A 12964-nucleotide genomic window follows, 5' to 3' on the forward strand; every position below is an offset into this window, starting at 1 on the left:
TGGTGCATAGGGAAGGGATGGATAGGGGGGGACATGCAGCGTGGAGCAGCTCGGATGGGGGGGATGGCGCTGTGGACCCCCCCAATCCTGGCAGCTTTGAGGTAGATTGAACGTGGGGGGATATGGGGGGGGACGGGGTGGGGGGGACTTAGGGTCAGCAGCACCCCTGGGCTAAAGCGGGGGGGCTGGTGGGGTGGGGGGTGCGTGGTCCCCACACTTGGGGGTGTCACGGTCAGGGAGAACCCCCAGAGCCCAGTGCAGTGGTGTGGGGGGTCCGTGCTGCACCGTGGGGCTTGATTCTCAGCAGCATCATTGTGGGGTGCGGGGAGAAATGGGGAGGAAGGGGGGGCTTTTAATGGGAAAGATGCTTGAACCGGTGAGATGAGGTGAGGGGGACCAAGAAAAAGCAGCTGCCCCCCACCTCGTGCCCCCCAAACCCAACTTTAACCCGGGGAAAGGGCAGCCCTTCACCTGCTTCCTGGGGGCCAGATCCAGGACCCGGCCCCTCGAATCCTCCCTGAGATCAAGCAGCAGCACCCAAGGGTGCAGATGACACCCAAGGATGCAGTCGGGTCCCCTCGGGATTGGCGTTATCCTGCTGCCCCGACTCGAGCATCCGGACCCGGCGTGGATGCAGGGATGGGGCGAGGTGGGAGCGAAGGAGCCCCCCTATGGAGGGCGGGTGGGCTCCGGGGTTGGGGGGTCTCAGTCTTTGTGTAGCTACTGAAGACTTGGAGGTATTTTGGGAGCCAAGTTGCTCCCCGTGTGTTTCCATGCAGCATCCAAAGGTCGGGGAGCAGGGGCTGGGGGGGCAAGGCTCAGATCTTGCTGTTCTCGAGGTGCGAGTCAATGTGCTTCACCAGGGCATCGTCCGGGTAGCCGATGGGGAAGGCGAGCTGGCACAGCGGGCAGCTCCGCACCTCCGAGTCCACCGTCTCCAGCAGCAGCTGTGGGGCAGAGCGAGGTGCTGAGCACGGCCTGCTCCCCATAGGGGTCATGTCATAGAACCCCAGAATGGGTTGGGTTGGAAGGGAGCTTAAAGCTCATCCAGTTCCAGCCACCTTCCACTGGAGCAGCTTGCTCCAAGCGCCTGTGTCCAACGTGGCCTTGAGCACTGCCAGGGATGGGGCAGCCACAGCTTCTCTGGGCACCCTCACAGTAAAGAATTTCCTCCTTATCTCCAACCTGAACTTCCCCTGTTTCAGTTTTAACCCCTTACCCCTTGTCCTATCACTACAGTCCCTAATGAAGAGTCCATCCCCAGCATCCCTATAGGCCCCCTTCAGACACTGGAAGCTGCTCTGAGGTCTCCACGCAGCTTCTCTTCTCCAGCCCCAATGTTCTCAGCCTGGCTCCATACAGGAGCTGCTCCAGCCCCTGAGCATCCTCGTGGCCTCCTCTGGCCTTGCTCCAACAGCTCCAGGTCCTCCTGATGCTGAGGACACCAGCACTGCACACAGTTGGGTCTTACAAGAGCAGAAGGTCAGGATCACCTCCCTGGACCTCTTGGTTATGGTCCTTTAGATGCAGTCCAGGATATGGTTGGTTTCTGCCACTGCTTCCACATCCCCCCAGCTCCTCCCCACCACCCGCTGCTGGGTGCAGAAATGGGGAAACTGAGGCACTCCATGCAGCAACCACCCTGCCTGCGCATCAGTGGGGTTCCTTTGCCCCCACCACCCACCCCATCCCGGGGGGCTGGGGGTCCCCACTTACGTTAATGGAGGGCCAGGACTGAGCGTGCTCTGCCCGGGCATAGGCAGCGGCCGTCCGGTGCGCGGCGTCGGCATCGGGGCTGGGGAAGCCGGCACAAAAGGATGCGCAGCGAATGGCCCCGGCCTCGGGGCTGGGCGGGCTGGGGAGAGCCCAATCCTCCTCATCCGATGACTGCTTCTCGAAGCGGACGTGCTCCTCGAAGGGCTCATGGGCGCTCAGGGGGGCCCCGGCACCCCCCAAGTACACCTCGCCATAGGGTCGGTGCTTGGGGAGCGTCGAGGCTTCGGGTTGGAGCCAGAGCGAGCGGCTCTGCTGGTACAGAGCCACGTTGCTCACCTCCGAATAGCTCCGGCGGCCCTGGAAGCCGGCCTTGATGTGCCGGCTGGAGGGTTTGGCATAGCCCAGCTCCATCCTCTCTCCGGGCAGGCGGTGCGGTGATGCTGAAGCCGGTGATGGGCACGGTGGGGGCACCGGGGACCGGCGCTGTTGGGCAGGGGACTGGCTGGACGGGGGTACCGGGGACCGGCGCTGCTGGGCAGGGGACTGGCAGGGGCCGGGGGCTGGCGAGCGGCGCTGCTGGGCCGGGGACTGGCTGGGGGGGCCCGGCGAGCGCCGTTGCCGTGCTGGGGACTGGCACTGGGGTGCGGGAGGGCGCCCCGAAGGGACGGGCGAGGGGCACTGCGGGGCGGGCGAGCGGCGCTGAGGGGCTGGGGAATGGCACTGGGATAGCGGGGAGTGGCGCTGGCCTGCGGGGGGGAGAGAGCAGAGAAAACATCCCCGTGTCAGGATGGAGGCGAGGAATGGATCCGGGATGGATGGATGGATGGATGGATGGAAGGAAGGATGGATGGATGGATGGATGGATGGATGGATGGATGGATGGATGGAAGGATGGAAGGATGGATGGATGGATGGATGGATGGATGGATGGATGGATGGAAGGATGGAAGGATGGATGGATGGATGGATGGAAGGATGGATGGGTGGATGGATAGGAGATGTACCCATGGGGACCACTGGCGGGAGGGCTGCTCCCTGGGATGGATATTCCCAGGGATAGAACCATGGGATCAACCAGGTTAGAAAAGCCCTTTAAGCTCATCCAGTCCAACCAGCACTGCCAAGGCCACCACTAACCCATGGCACTGTGGGTGTGTGAACACTTGGAGGGACGGTGACTCCAGCGCTGCCCTGAGCAGCCTGTTCCAATGCCTGAGCACCCTTTGGGGAAGGAATTGTTCCTAATACCCAATGTTAATAAAACAGCTTGTGTTGGAAGGGACCTTCAAAGCTTATCAAGTCCGACCCCCCTGCAATGAGCCAGGAACACATTCAACAAGACCAGGTTGCCCGGATGGTCTTGGAGATGGATGCTCTTGGGGAGGGATGATAAAGGGAGGGATGCTCCCCAGGATGATGCAAGAGCTCATCACCAGCCGGACAACAAGGGCATCCACCATGGTCTCCCCATTATTTGCCCCCCCATCCCTGCCTGGCTATGGGGTGCCAACCCCCAGAGTGTGTCCCCCCCCCCGCCCCTTACCACCATTGAGGCTCTTCTCCTGCAGCAGGGCGCGGAGGATCTGGCTCTGCAGGGAGCTGAGGTTCCGCAGGCGGCACAGCTCCTCCGTCAGCTCCGTGTAGGCCAGCGCCAGGTTCACCCTGCGGCGAGGACCAAGCATCACTGAGGGCGAAGCAGCCCCTGGATCCCCATTAGGGGGTGGGGGGAACCCAAAACCCACGCTCGGGTTTGTCCCTCAGAAGGGGAAAGCCGTGGCCGTGCATTGTGTGCAACCGGAGGGAGCTGAGAGCCGCGTCCCCCCCCTCTGCCGCTCGCGGGGGCCCTGACAGAGGCATTAAATCCTGCCCCAAGTTGGGTGTCGCTTCTCAAAGCCGCGGTCTCTGCGGTGATGCGAAGGCCCCGCGGGCCGGGGGGGGGGCTCAGAGCATCCGCACCGAGGGGAGAACTGAGCTGTTGTGACACCCCCCGGACCCGGGAGATGCTGCTTGTAACAGCAGCTGACAGGTTTACCCCTGCCCCCCCCCCACCCCCGGCATCGCACTTGGGGGGGGGGGGAAGAAAAGAGGAAACAGAAAATTAGAAAAAGAAAGAAATGGAAAGAATAAAAAGGAAATGGAAATAAAATCAATCAGAAAATAGGGGGGAAAGAAGTAAACAAACAAACAAAAAGGAAACAAGAAAAAAGGGAGAAAAATGTAGAGAAAAGGAGGAAAAAGAAAATAAATTAAAAAGATAAAAAGAAAAAAGAAATAAGAAGAAAGAAGAAAAATAATTATAGAAAAGAAAAAGAAAAAAGAAAAAAGAAGAAAGAAAAAGAAAAGAAAAAAGAAAAAGAAGCAAAAGAAAATGAAGCAAAAGAAAAAAGAAGAAAAATGGAGAAAAAAGGACAAAAAAAGAAAATAAAAAGATAAAAGAAAAAGAAAAAAAAGAAGAAAAAAATATAAAAAAGAGAAAAACAAAAAAGGAAAAACAAAAAAAAGGAAAAAGGAGAGAAATAGAAGAAAAAAAAAAGGAAAAAAGAGAGAAAGAGAAAACAGCCCCAGAGAAAGGAAGAAAACCAAAGGCAAACGGGAATGAGGGAGCTGTGTCCTGAGCCGGGTCCCCATTGACCCCAGACCCCCCCAACCTGCACCTCTCGTGCCTCAGTTTCCCCCCTGCCGCCCATTGTGGGCACCGGGCTCTGAGCCAGGGCCCTGCTGCAGAGGCTGCTCCCCACAGCCCGGGGGGGGGGTCCCCCATTTCCCCCAGCCCCACGGTTGGGTTTGTGCCCCCCCTTCCTCCTGCCCCAGCTCCCCTCAAGTCACTGCTGAGGCGCAGGGAGGAAGCACCAAAACCGCAGCGCTGGGGTGGAGGAGTAAGAGGTGATGGGGAGGGGGGGTGTTGGTGTGAGCACCCCCCAGCCCCTCACCCTCCGAAGGCAGGGACCTGTCCCATACCCCCCCCCCCCCCATCCAAAGGGGTCCATGAGGGGTTTTGGGTGGTTTAATGGCAGCAAAGGGGAGCTTGGGGGGGGTCTCGGTGTTCCTCTTCCCCCCCCACCCCAATAAAGGCGCTGTTTCAAGGCAAACCTTGAACACAACTGCAGATAAGACAAAAGAGCCACCAAAAACCCGGTGCCGAAACGAGCATCATTGCCCCGGTGGGAACGGCTGGATCCCATGGGACCGCTGCGGTCCATGGCGCCACATCCGTGTCTGTATCACCCAGCCAGAGATGCTATGGAGGGCTGAGACCACCAAAGTGAGGGGCTGGGGATAACCAGAGGACTCAAAGCACCAGGAAGGGGGGGAAGGACTTGGGGTGACCTCAAAAGAGTCCCCCCTGGTGAATAAGAGGTGGGTGAATGGAATACAAGCAGGAACAGCAGATATAGGTGCTACCAAGGAGCTGGGGGGGCCCTGGCATGACCCCATGCTGCTTGGCACCCCTCCTTTAGGGCTGGGAAGAAGGGGATGGGGATGTCTCAGCGCAGCATCACTGGCAAAGGAGGTGCTGAGCACGGTGGCACCTTTGGCAAAGGCACCACAATCATTAAACCCCATAAAACCCCCCCCAAAACGGTGCCAGGAACAGGGATGAGAGTAGGGGTCCGACCCGCCTGCACCCATCACCGCCAGCACTCAACACTGCATCCCCTTGGGTATCAATAAACTGGGGCTCCATCCTGCAAAGCATCCCCTGGTGCTGAAGCGCCTCAGAAAGACACCCCAAAAAAAGGGCAAAACCATGAAAAACAACCCCAAAAAGAGGGGTTGAGGGACCCCCGCCCCGCTCGGCCCGCTGAGTAATTCAGCAAAAGCCACCCAGAAAAATCACCCGGAGATGGAAAGCGCCGATAAAGCGTTTTTCACACCCAAAAAAGAAGCGCTGGGGAGGAGCGGGTTACAAAAAGGAGCCGTATTTACAAGAAAACACCGGGCTGTGGAGGGAAAGGCAGTGCCCGAGGAGAGGGGAAGGTGTCCCCCCAGTATCGGGTTTAGGGGTGCAAGGCATGGGGCTCACCGTGCTTCAGTTTCCCCACGCTGAAAAGCGAGGTGGGTTTGGGAGCTGTTAATGGGAGTTTTAACTCCTAGGGATGAGGGAATGAGGGAGAGCTCAGTGATCCCGGTGGGGAAACAAAGGGAATGAAGGGGTAGAAACGTATGGAGGGTGAATGGGGGACACCCGTGGGGTGCGCGGCACAGACGGGGCTGCAGCGCGGATGTGTCGGTGCCTGCAGCATCCTGAGCCCCAAGGAAGACAAGGAACGGCGACAGCATCCGACACGTCGGGAAAAAGGAGGGGACCCCCCCCCCCCCAAAACACCCAGTCCGTCAGATTGGATCTGTCCACAGCTCGGCACGGGCTGGAGGCCCCGGGGCTGCGGTGCCAGCCCCAGTGCTGCAGTGTGGGGTGTGAAGTCCCGCTCCTGCATCCCGGCTGATAGCGGGATAACGGGAACGCCGTGAACCAGAGCCGCTGGGGAGGGTTATGGGGTCCGGCCATGGGAAACAGCGCTGGTTCAGCCGTGCCACATCAATCGCCCCTATATTTGGGGGTATCTTTACCCAAACCCCCATTCCGAGGTGTTCAGTCCCTATCCCAGCATCGCGGTTTGCCCTATGGAGCTCATGGATGCAGCGAGGAGGGGGACAGGATGCAGCATGAGGAAGGATGCCCAGCACCACCATGGCTCCGCACCCGGGTACCACCGCAAAAAAGGAACGTGCCAGCAGGGTTTGGGGCTGGGGACGGTGGCTCCGAGGAGCCCGGGCATGGTCCTAGTGCGGTGTCCCCGCAGCCATGGATGCATGGCACGGGTGGCACGGAGCGGTGGCGTGCGGTGACGGCTGCTCTGCGGCAGCCGCAAGCCATCAGTGCCCTCTGGAGGCAGCAGCACAAGCACCGAGCCGGTGCCACTCAGTTCAGCTCCAAACTCCCGAGGTGCAGAGGATGCTTTTGGGGTGCTGGATCCCCCCCCCCTTTGCAGCACTTCAATATGGGGAAGCCCCTAAGGATCGTGCACAAAGAGAGGTCCTGTCCCCCCGGAACACCCTGGGTGTAAAGCAGAGTCCTAAATGCCATCAAACAGCCGTTGCCAAGGTGAGGATCCCCCCATCGCATCCCAGTACTTACTGGTCATCGCCCACCTTCTTCACCCAGGCCATGTCCCGCTCTGACTGGTCCTGGGGGGGGGGGGGAGAGCAGACATCCCATTGGCACCCGGACCTGCACCCATAGGGATGGGGACTGGTCCCTCACGACCGTTCCCTGCTCCGAACCTGCTCCCGCGTGTCCTGCAGGTGCTTCAGCTCCGCCTGCAGCCGCTCGCACTCGGCCTTGAGATGCTCCTCACGGTGCTGGGCCCGTTGGGTCTCCTGGCGCGCTGCTTCCAGCTCAGCTTCCAGCCCCCGGCTCTGCCAGCCCCCGGCACGCTCCAGCACTGCGGGTAGGGCACGGCTCAGCACCGGAACGGAGCCCTGGGGGGGGTCAGGGGGTCCTGGGGTGATGGGGGGTCGGGTCTCACCATGGGTCAGGCTGGGGTTGGGGTGCAGGGTGATGAAAGGCACCTCCTGTCCCGGTATCGGGGTGCCCAGCCCTGGGAAGGTGCTGCCGTCGCGCTGCCGTAGCTGCTGCTCCAGGCTCCGGATGCGGCTCAGGTGAGTGTCCACCAGTGCCCGCTGCATGGGGAGGGGGAGAGGGATGAACCCCCCCACCCCACCATTGCACCCATGCCAGGGGCCATCCTATCCCCCCACCATGGCAGACCCAGCGCTCAGATGGGTGTGATGTGGGATCAGTGATGTGGGATCTGTTCCTAGGATGTGGCCAGCTCCCCGGTGCTGGATGGGATGCAGGATGCTGGGGATGCCCACAACAGGGACACCACACTGGGGCTGGGAGCATCCCTTGGCAGAGCAGGAGTGGGGAGGACATGAATGAATTCAAGCAAAGTGCATCACTAAACCCCCAATGTGACCATTATGGGGGTGAGCAGACACAGCCCCCCCAACCCTGCACCCCACTGCGCCCTGCTGGTGGCACCAGCATCCCTATGGGATCTGCTCAGCCAATGCCATGCAGAGGGGATACGGATGTGTCCCGCTGGCACGCACCATCTCTCCCAGCTCCGTCTCCAGGTCAGCCTTCTCCACACACAGCTTCTCATAGGCCTGGATCATCTCCTCCAGCTGCTCCTCACGCTCTTTGCTCTTCTGAAGCTATGGAAAGGAGGGAGCAATGGGTTGGGGGGCAGCTCGGGGACCCCCCCCATGTCCCCCAGCCCCACTCACTTCATGCTGGAACTGGTTGAGCTGCTGCTGCAGCGACGCCTTCTCGCTCTTGAGCAGCGACGTCTCCTTGGCCTCATAGAGGGAGAAGACGCGGTCCTCACCGAACTCCCCGATCAGCGGGTACTGCAGCCATGGGGCAGGGCATCAGCGGGGACCCCCCGGTCCCCAGCCCACCCTGAGCACCCCCCTATACCCCTCACCTTGACCTCGTACATCTTGAGCCTGCGCTTGAGCGTGGAGTTCTCCCTCTCCAGCCCCGTCAGCCGGTTCTTGATGTCGTCATAGGCGGTGATGAGGGCGAAGTGGGAGGCCGAGCACATCTCCCCCGAGAGGTCGGTGTTGGGGCTGTCGAGCCAGTCCTCGTCCTGCCCCAGCGCGTCCTGCGTCAGGATGCTGATGTCGTCCTCGAACATGGAGTCCATGTCCTGCCTGGGGTGGGATGGGTGGACAGAGTCAACGGCTGCTGGTGACCCCATGGCAGGGGTGGGTATGGATGGGAGCAGCACAGAGCCCCCAGAGAAAGGCTGGGATGTGGGGACACCGGATGCTCGAGCAAACGGGTCCTGTGGATGGCTCTGGTTGGATCTAAGGAGGAAGCTCTTTACTGTGAGGGTGCCCAGAGGAGCTGTGGCTGCCCCATCCCTCGCAGTGCTCAAGGCACAGGGGCTTGGAGCAAGCTGCTCCAGTGGAAGGGGTCCCTGCCCGTGGCAGGGGTTGGAGCTGGGTGAACTTTAAGCTCCCTTCAATCTAAACCATTCCATGGCTCTATGGAGTGGGGCTCTTGAGGAGCTCAACCTCTCCCATCGGCCAAGGAGGATGGAGGAAGGTTGGGTTTGGAAGCTGCCACCAGCACCGGCTCCAACCCCGCAGCATCCCCTAGGGATGGGACAAGGGGAAAGGGATGGGGGGGGGGGCAGCATCCCGGCATCCCCTGCAGGAGGAAGCATCAGGGAAGCGGGGAGCCGGGGTGGCAGGGAGCATCCCCAGCCTGGCACCGGGGGACGGGGATGCGGTGACTTTCCCGCATCCCCCTGGGAGCAAGCACCAGGAATAGCACCGGGAGCCGGCTCCTCCCGCCCCGCACCGCACGCGAGCTGCTTCCCGTGCTCCCACGCCTCGGCGGCAGCAGCCTCTGCTCTGTGCCCTATATACCGGGAGGCACCGCCAGGCTCCGGAGCTGGTCCTGAGGACCCGATCCTGCCCCATGGCCGGGATGCGTCCCTGGTCAAGGATCCTGGATGATGCTGGGAAAGGGTGGTGGTGGGGGGGGATGTGACCCTGCCCATCCATGTAGGATGGGCCCCTGGTCAGGGGTGGTTGAGGCTCTGCTGTGGCTCCTTGGTTGTTTGATGGGGAAAACGGGCCCTGTGAGTGCGAGCCCCAGCACCGGAGCTCCTGCACTGACCCCTGTGCTGATGGGCACCCCATGGGCACCCCATGGGCACCGCGGTGGCTGCTGCTCAGACAGGAACCATCACCACACAAATAATTCATAGCAGAAAGATGGGAGAGGGAGGTGACATCCGCAGGGTGATGGGGGGGGGGGGGCACATCCCAGCCGCGCTCTGCCCCAGGTGAGGGGAACACAGAACCCCCCCATTGCCGGGCAGTCAGAGCTGCCACTGGGACAAGGAAACAGGGACACCGGCTCCATGCCCTATTGCGAGGGCCTTAAATCCCCAACTAAGTGGACCCCCCTGCTCGGACATCACCCCCTTAGGGAAACTGAGGCAGCCAAGAGGAGGATCCCAACCCCTTGGGGGCCCCACAATGCAAAACCCCATGAGTAGGGTCCGTGGGTACCCAGACCCCTGCTTTGGGGCTGGCTGGGGACGGGACCCCCTCCCTTCCCTATACCCAGGGCCCAGCAGCAGCTCTGCCCCCACCGCCTGGCCCGGTCCCGTGCCTCAGTTTCCCCCCTCCCCCTGTCCCACTCGTGCCTGGCAGCGGGCCCCGGGCGCGGGGCGAGGCAGTGCGGGCTGGGCAGGGCTGCGGCGCGGCCACGCGTGTCCGAGGCGTCAGCGGGGAGCAGGGACCGGGGCAGGGGAGCGCGGCGGCTCCGTCATGAGGCTCCAGGGGCAACGGCGAAGGTCCCCGGTGCGATGCTCCCTGCACGGTGCCAGCGGTCGCTCCCTTCCCGAGGCCTACAAGTACCTTGGAAGAGAGAGGGAACGGGGATGCAGCTCCCCGGGATGCTGAGGGGGGGATGGAGGCAACGGTGATGGGCGCGGGCTGTGCCGGGCAGCGGGTGGCTGGCACCCAGATGGCATTAGGAGGATCGGCTCCGTGTCCTCAACACAGCCGCGCTCTGGGGGTCTCTAAGGACCGAGTTCCAGCCCCCGGAACCGGGCCAAGCCCCCTCCTCATTGCGGTCACCTCCCGGTGCTGGGGGGGGGGGGTCGGGGGTGCGATGCCACCGCCATGGCCCCGAGTGAGCGCAGACCGGCTGCGAAGCGGCGTGCAAAGGGGGCCGGGACCGCGGCGCCCCGACCCCGGCAGCAGGGGGGGGTCAGCCCGGGAGGGGGTCGCGGGCACCGGATGGAGGGGGAAAGGGGAGGGGTTTGGCCTGCGGCGGCCCCGGTGCCTCGGAGAGACCCGGCCCGGGGCTGCGCACCCGCTCCGGAGCCCAACCCGGGGGTCGCCAGGCGGGGACCAGGACCGGAGGTGCAGGAGGGGCCCGGGATGGAGCCAGGGATGGCGCCGGGGACGGAACTGGGATGAATGCGAAGATTGAACCGGGATGGAGAGGGGGATGGAGCCGGGGATGGAACCGGGATGGAGCCGGGGATGGAGCCGGGATGGAGCCGGGTATGGAACCGGGATGGAGCTGGGATGGAGCCCGATAAGCGATGGGTCTGGGGGCGCGATGGGGCGGGGGGGAGGCGGGTCCGGGTGTGGCGGTGTCGCTCCTGTTCCCCGGCCCGGTTTCTCCCCCGCCGGCCCCGGCCCAGGCCCCGCACTCACCGGCGATGCGATGCGATGCGATGCGATGATGCTGCGGCGGCGGCCGCCGGGATGCGGCTGGGTCCCCGCCCCGGCGGGTCTCGGTGCCGGTCTCGGTGCCGGTGCCCGTCTCGCCTCTGCCGCCCGTTCCTTCCCGTTCCGCCGTTTCTTCCGCTCCGGAGACACCGAGGAACCACGTGGGCACCGGGCGGCCGCCAGCCCCTCCCCCCCCCACGCTCCGGTGCCGCCCCCCCCATCCCTCTCCCCCCCGGCCCCATTTCCCCCTCCCGGGGCACCGCGGGTCTCCGGGGCGCTCCCAGTGCCCGGACCCCCGAAGCCCCCTCGGAGGGGGAAGACCCCGGCCCCCGCATTGCAACCGGAGACCCCCCCCTTCCACCCCATCGGGGCTGAGTCCGGAGCTTGGGGGGGGGGGGGGGTCACCCCATCGGGCAGCCCCGGGGAGGGGGGCAACGGCAGAGCTGAGCTGCAGGGATGCGCGATGGGGGCTGGGCTCGGCTCCTTCCCCCTTTTGGGTGATTTTATTCCCTGGATTGTTCTCCCAGAGCCGTTTCCATTATGGAATTCCATTTTCCTCCCGTGGCTGCGCAGTGTTATTAATAGCTGCTCTCCTTTCACCAGCACTGCCGATGCCGGGGGCTCTACCAGCAAATCCCTGTGCTCCAGGGGGGACAGATCCCAGCACCCGCAAACCCCAAGGCCTGGATGGAGAGACCCATGGCACTGCATGAGCATTCCTCAATGGAAGACCCCGGTGGGAATCATCCCGCCCATGTGCCTCCATCACATGGAAAAGGTGTCAAAACCAGGCAGAGCTCGGCTTCACCCAGCCCCTGATTCCCACTTGGATGCCCAAAAGGAGGGAAGACCCCAGCTGAGGAGCTCTCATCCTAGATCCTGGTTCCTGGCATGGCTGTAGCATCACTTGGATGGAGCATGGGATGCTCCGGGAGAGCGCTGCAGCGATTCGGCCCCAGGCTGGCATTGGCGGGTACCACTTTTGGGATGCTCACTCTTGTGACTCCCACATCTGGTGGCTGTGGAGCCCAAATGCAGGCTCTGGGAGGCTGATGGCAGCCGGGCACGGGGCCGTTCCCATTGGAGATTTTGCCAGGGAATCACCACTGTTGGCTTATGGAGCGGCTTGGAGAGGAAAACAGCTCTTGGGGGGGTCACAGTGCTGGGCTGAAAGGCACCATTGACCCCAAGGAGTCCCATGGGGCCGGGCAGGAGCCACAAACAGGGCTCTGGATGCAGCCCGATGCCAGCTCCAGCTCCGTGGATCTGCTGCGAGCGCTTTGAAGTGCAAATGAAGGTTTCCATCAGGTTCCAAGGGAATTGGGAACACGAGGCAGGAGCCGTGCTGGGGACAGGGCCTGATGCCCCCCCGAGGGGCTGCACGCAGGGCACCGGGTGCAGGCGTTCACTGTGTGTGAGGGATGAGCCCTGCAGGCACAGGGTTGGCAGCGGAGAGGAGGGAGGCTGAGGAAGACTCTGGAGCAGCAGCAGTGATCCAAGCTCCTGGGGTTGTCTCCCATATAAGCCTGGTCCTGGCATTTGGGGTCCTCATTGCACCCCGATTGCCAACGCAGCATCCGGGAGCGCAGCTATGGGCAGAGCAGGATTCAGCCCAGGCATCCCATGGGATGCTTTGCTCTTCTCCTGAGGCTTCATCGAATCACAGAACAGTTTGGGTTGGAAGGGACCTTAAAGCATCCTGGTGTTTCCAAGCATTTCTCACCCTGCCTCTCTCCCACATTCCCATCCTTGCTCCATAATGGAATTCTTTAATGCATTTCCAATGCAATGAGGTCTCAGCTGATCCAGTGCCTGTGATGGGGACCGATGGGGAGCAGAGGGAGGCAGGAGGCTCCTCGGGCAGCCTCTGTTACCTGGAGGCTGCAAACTCCCTGGGTTCACACGAGGCCTGAGCTGTCCTAAAGCATCCATTGAAGCCCAAAACATCACCTTCATCTTCCTCAGGGAGCATCTC

At 62.3% G+C, this 12964-nt stretch overlaps 1 protein-coding gene across 1 annotated transcript; it reads right to left on the reverse strand.

Moving 5' to 3' along the window:
- TBKBP1 (TBK1 binding protein 1) lies at nt 1-10092 on the reverse strand. Its single transcript, XM_061366568.1, has 10 exons — nt 9951-10092; nt 8211-8439; nt 8011-8133; nt 7834-7938; nt 7245-7398; nt 7000-7160; nt 6854-6903; nt 3260-3378; nt 1717-2462; nt 1-947 (listed from the first exon to the last, which is right to left on the reverse strand). Exons 2-10 carry the CDS (start codon nt 8430-8432, stop codon nt 819-821), a joined length of 1809 nt encoding a protein of 602 aa, XP_061222552.1. The 5' UTR covers nt 8433-8439; nt 9951-10092; the 3' UTR covers nt 1-818.
- Nucleotides 10093-12964: the final 2872 nt, after the last annotated feature.

This window comes from Neopsephotus bourkii, unplaced genomic scaffold (assembly GCF_033783945.1).
Source record: "Neopsephotus bourkii isolate Nb327-2 ecotype Australia unplaced genomic scaffold, CSIRO-AGI_Nbou_v1 NB_1346, whole genome shotgun sequence".
Lineage (NCBI taxonomy): Eukaryota > Metazoa > Chordata > Aves > Psittaciformes > Psittacidae > Neopsephotus > Neopsephotus bourkii.

Coding starts and splice junctions, on each gene's coding strand:
- TBKBP1 (XM_061366568.1), bottom strand. CDS start 8,432: ATGGACTCCATGTTCGAGGACGACATCAGCATCCTGACGCAGGACGCG. Junction 7,939..8,010: donor TCAACCAGTTCCAGCATGAA/GTGAGTGGGGCT, acceptor TCCTTTCCATAG/CTTCAGAAGAGCAAAGAGCG. Junction 3,379..6,853: donor AAGAAGGTGGGCGATGACCA/GTAAGTACTGGG, acceptor TCCTCGCCGCAG/GGTGAACCTGGCGCTGGCCT.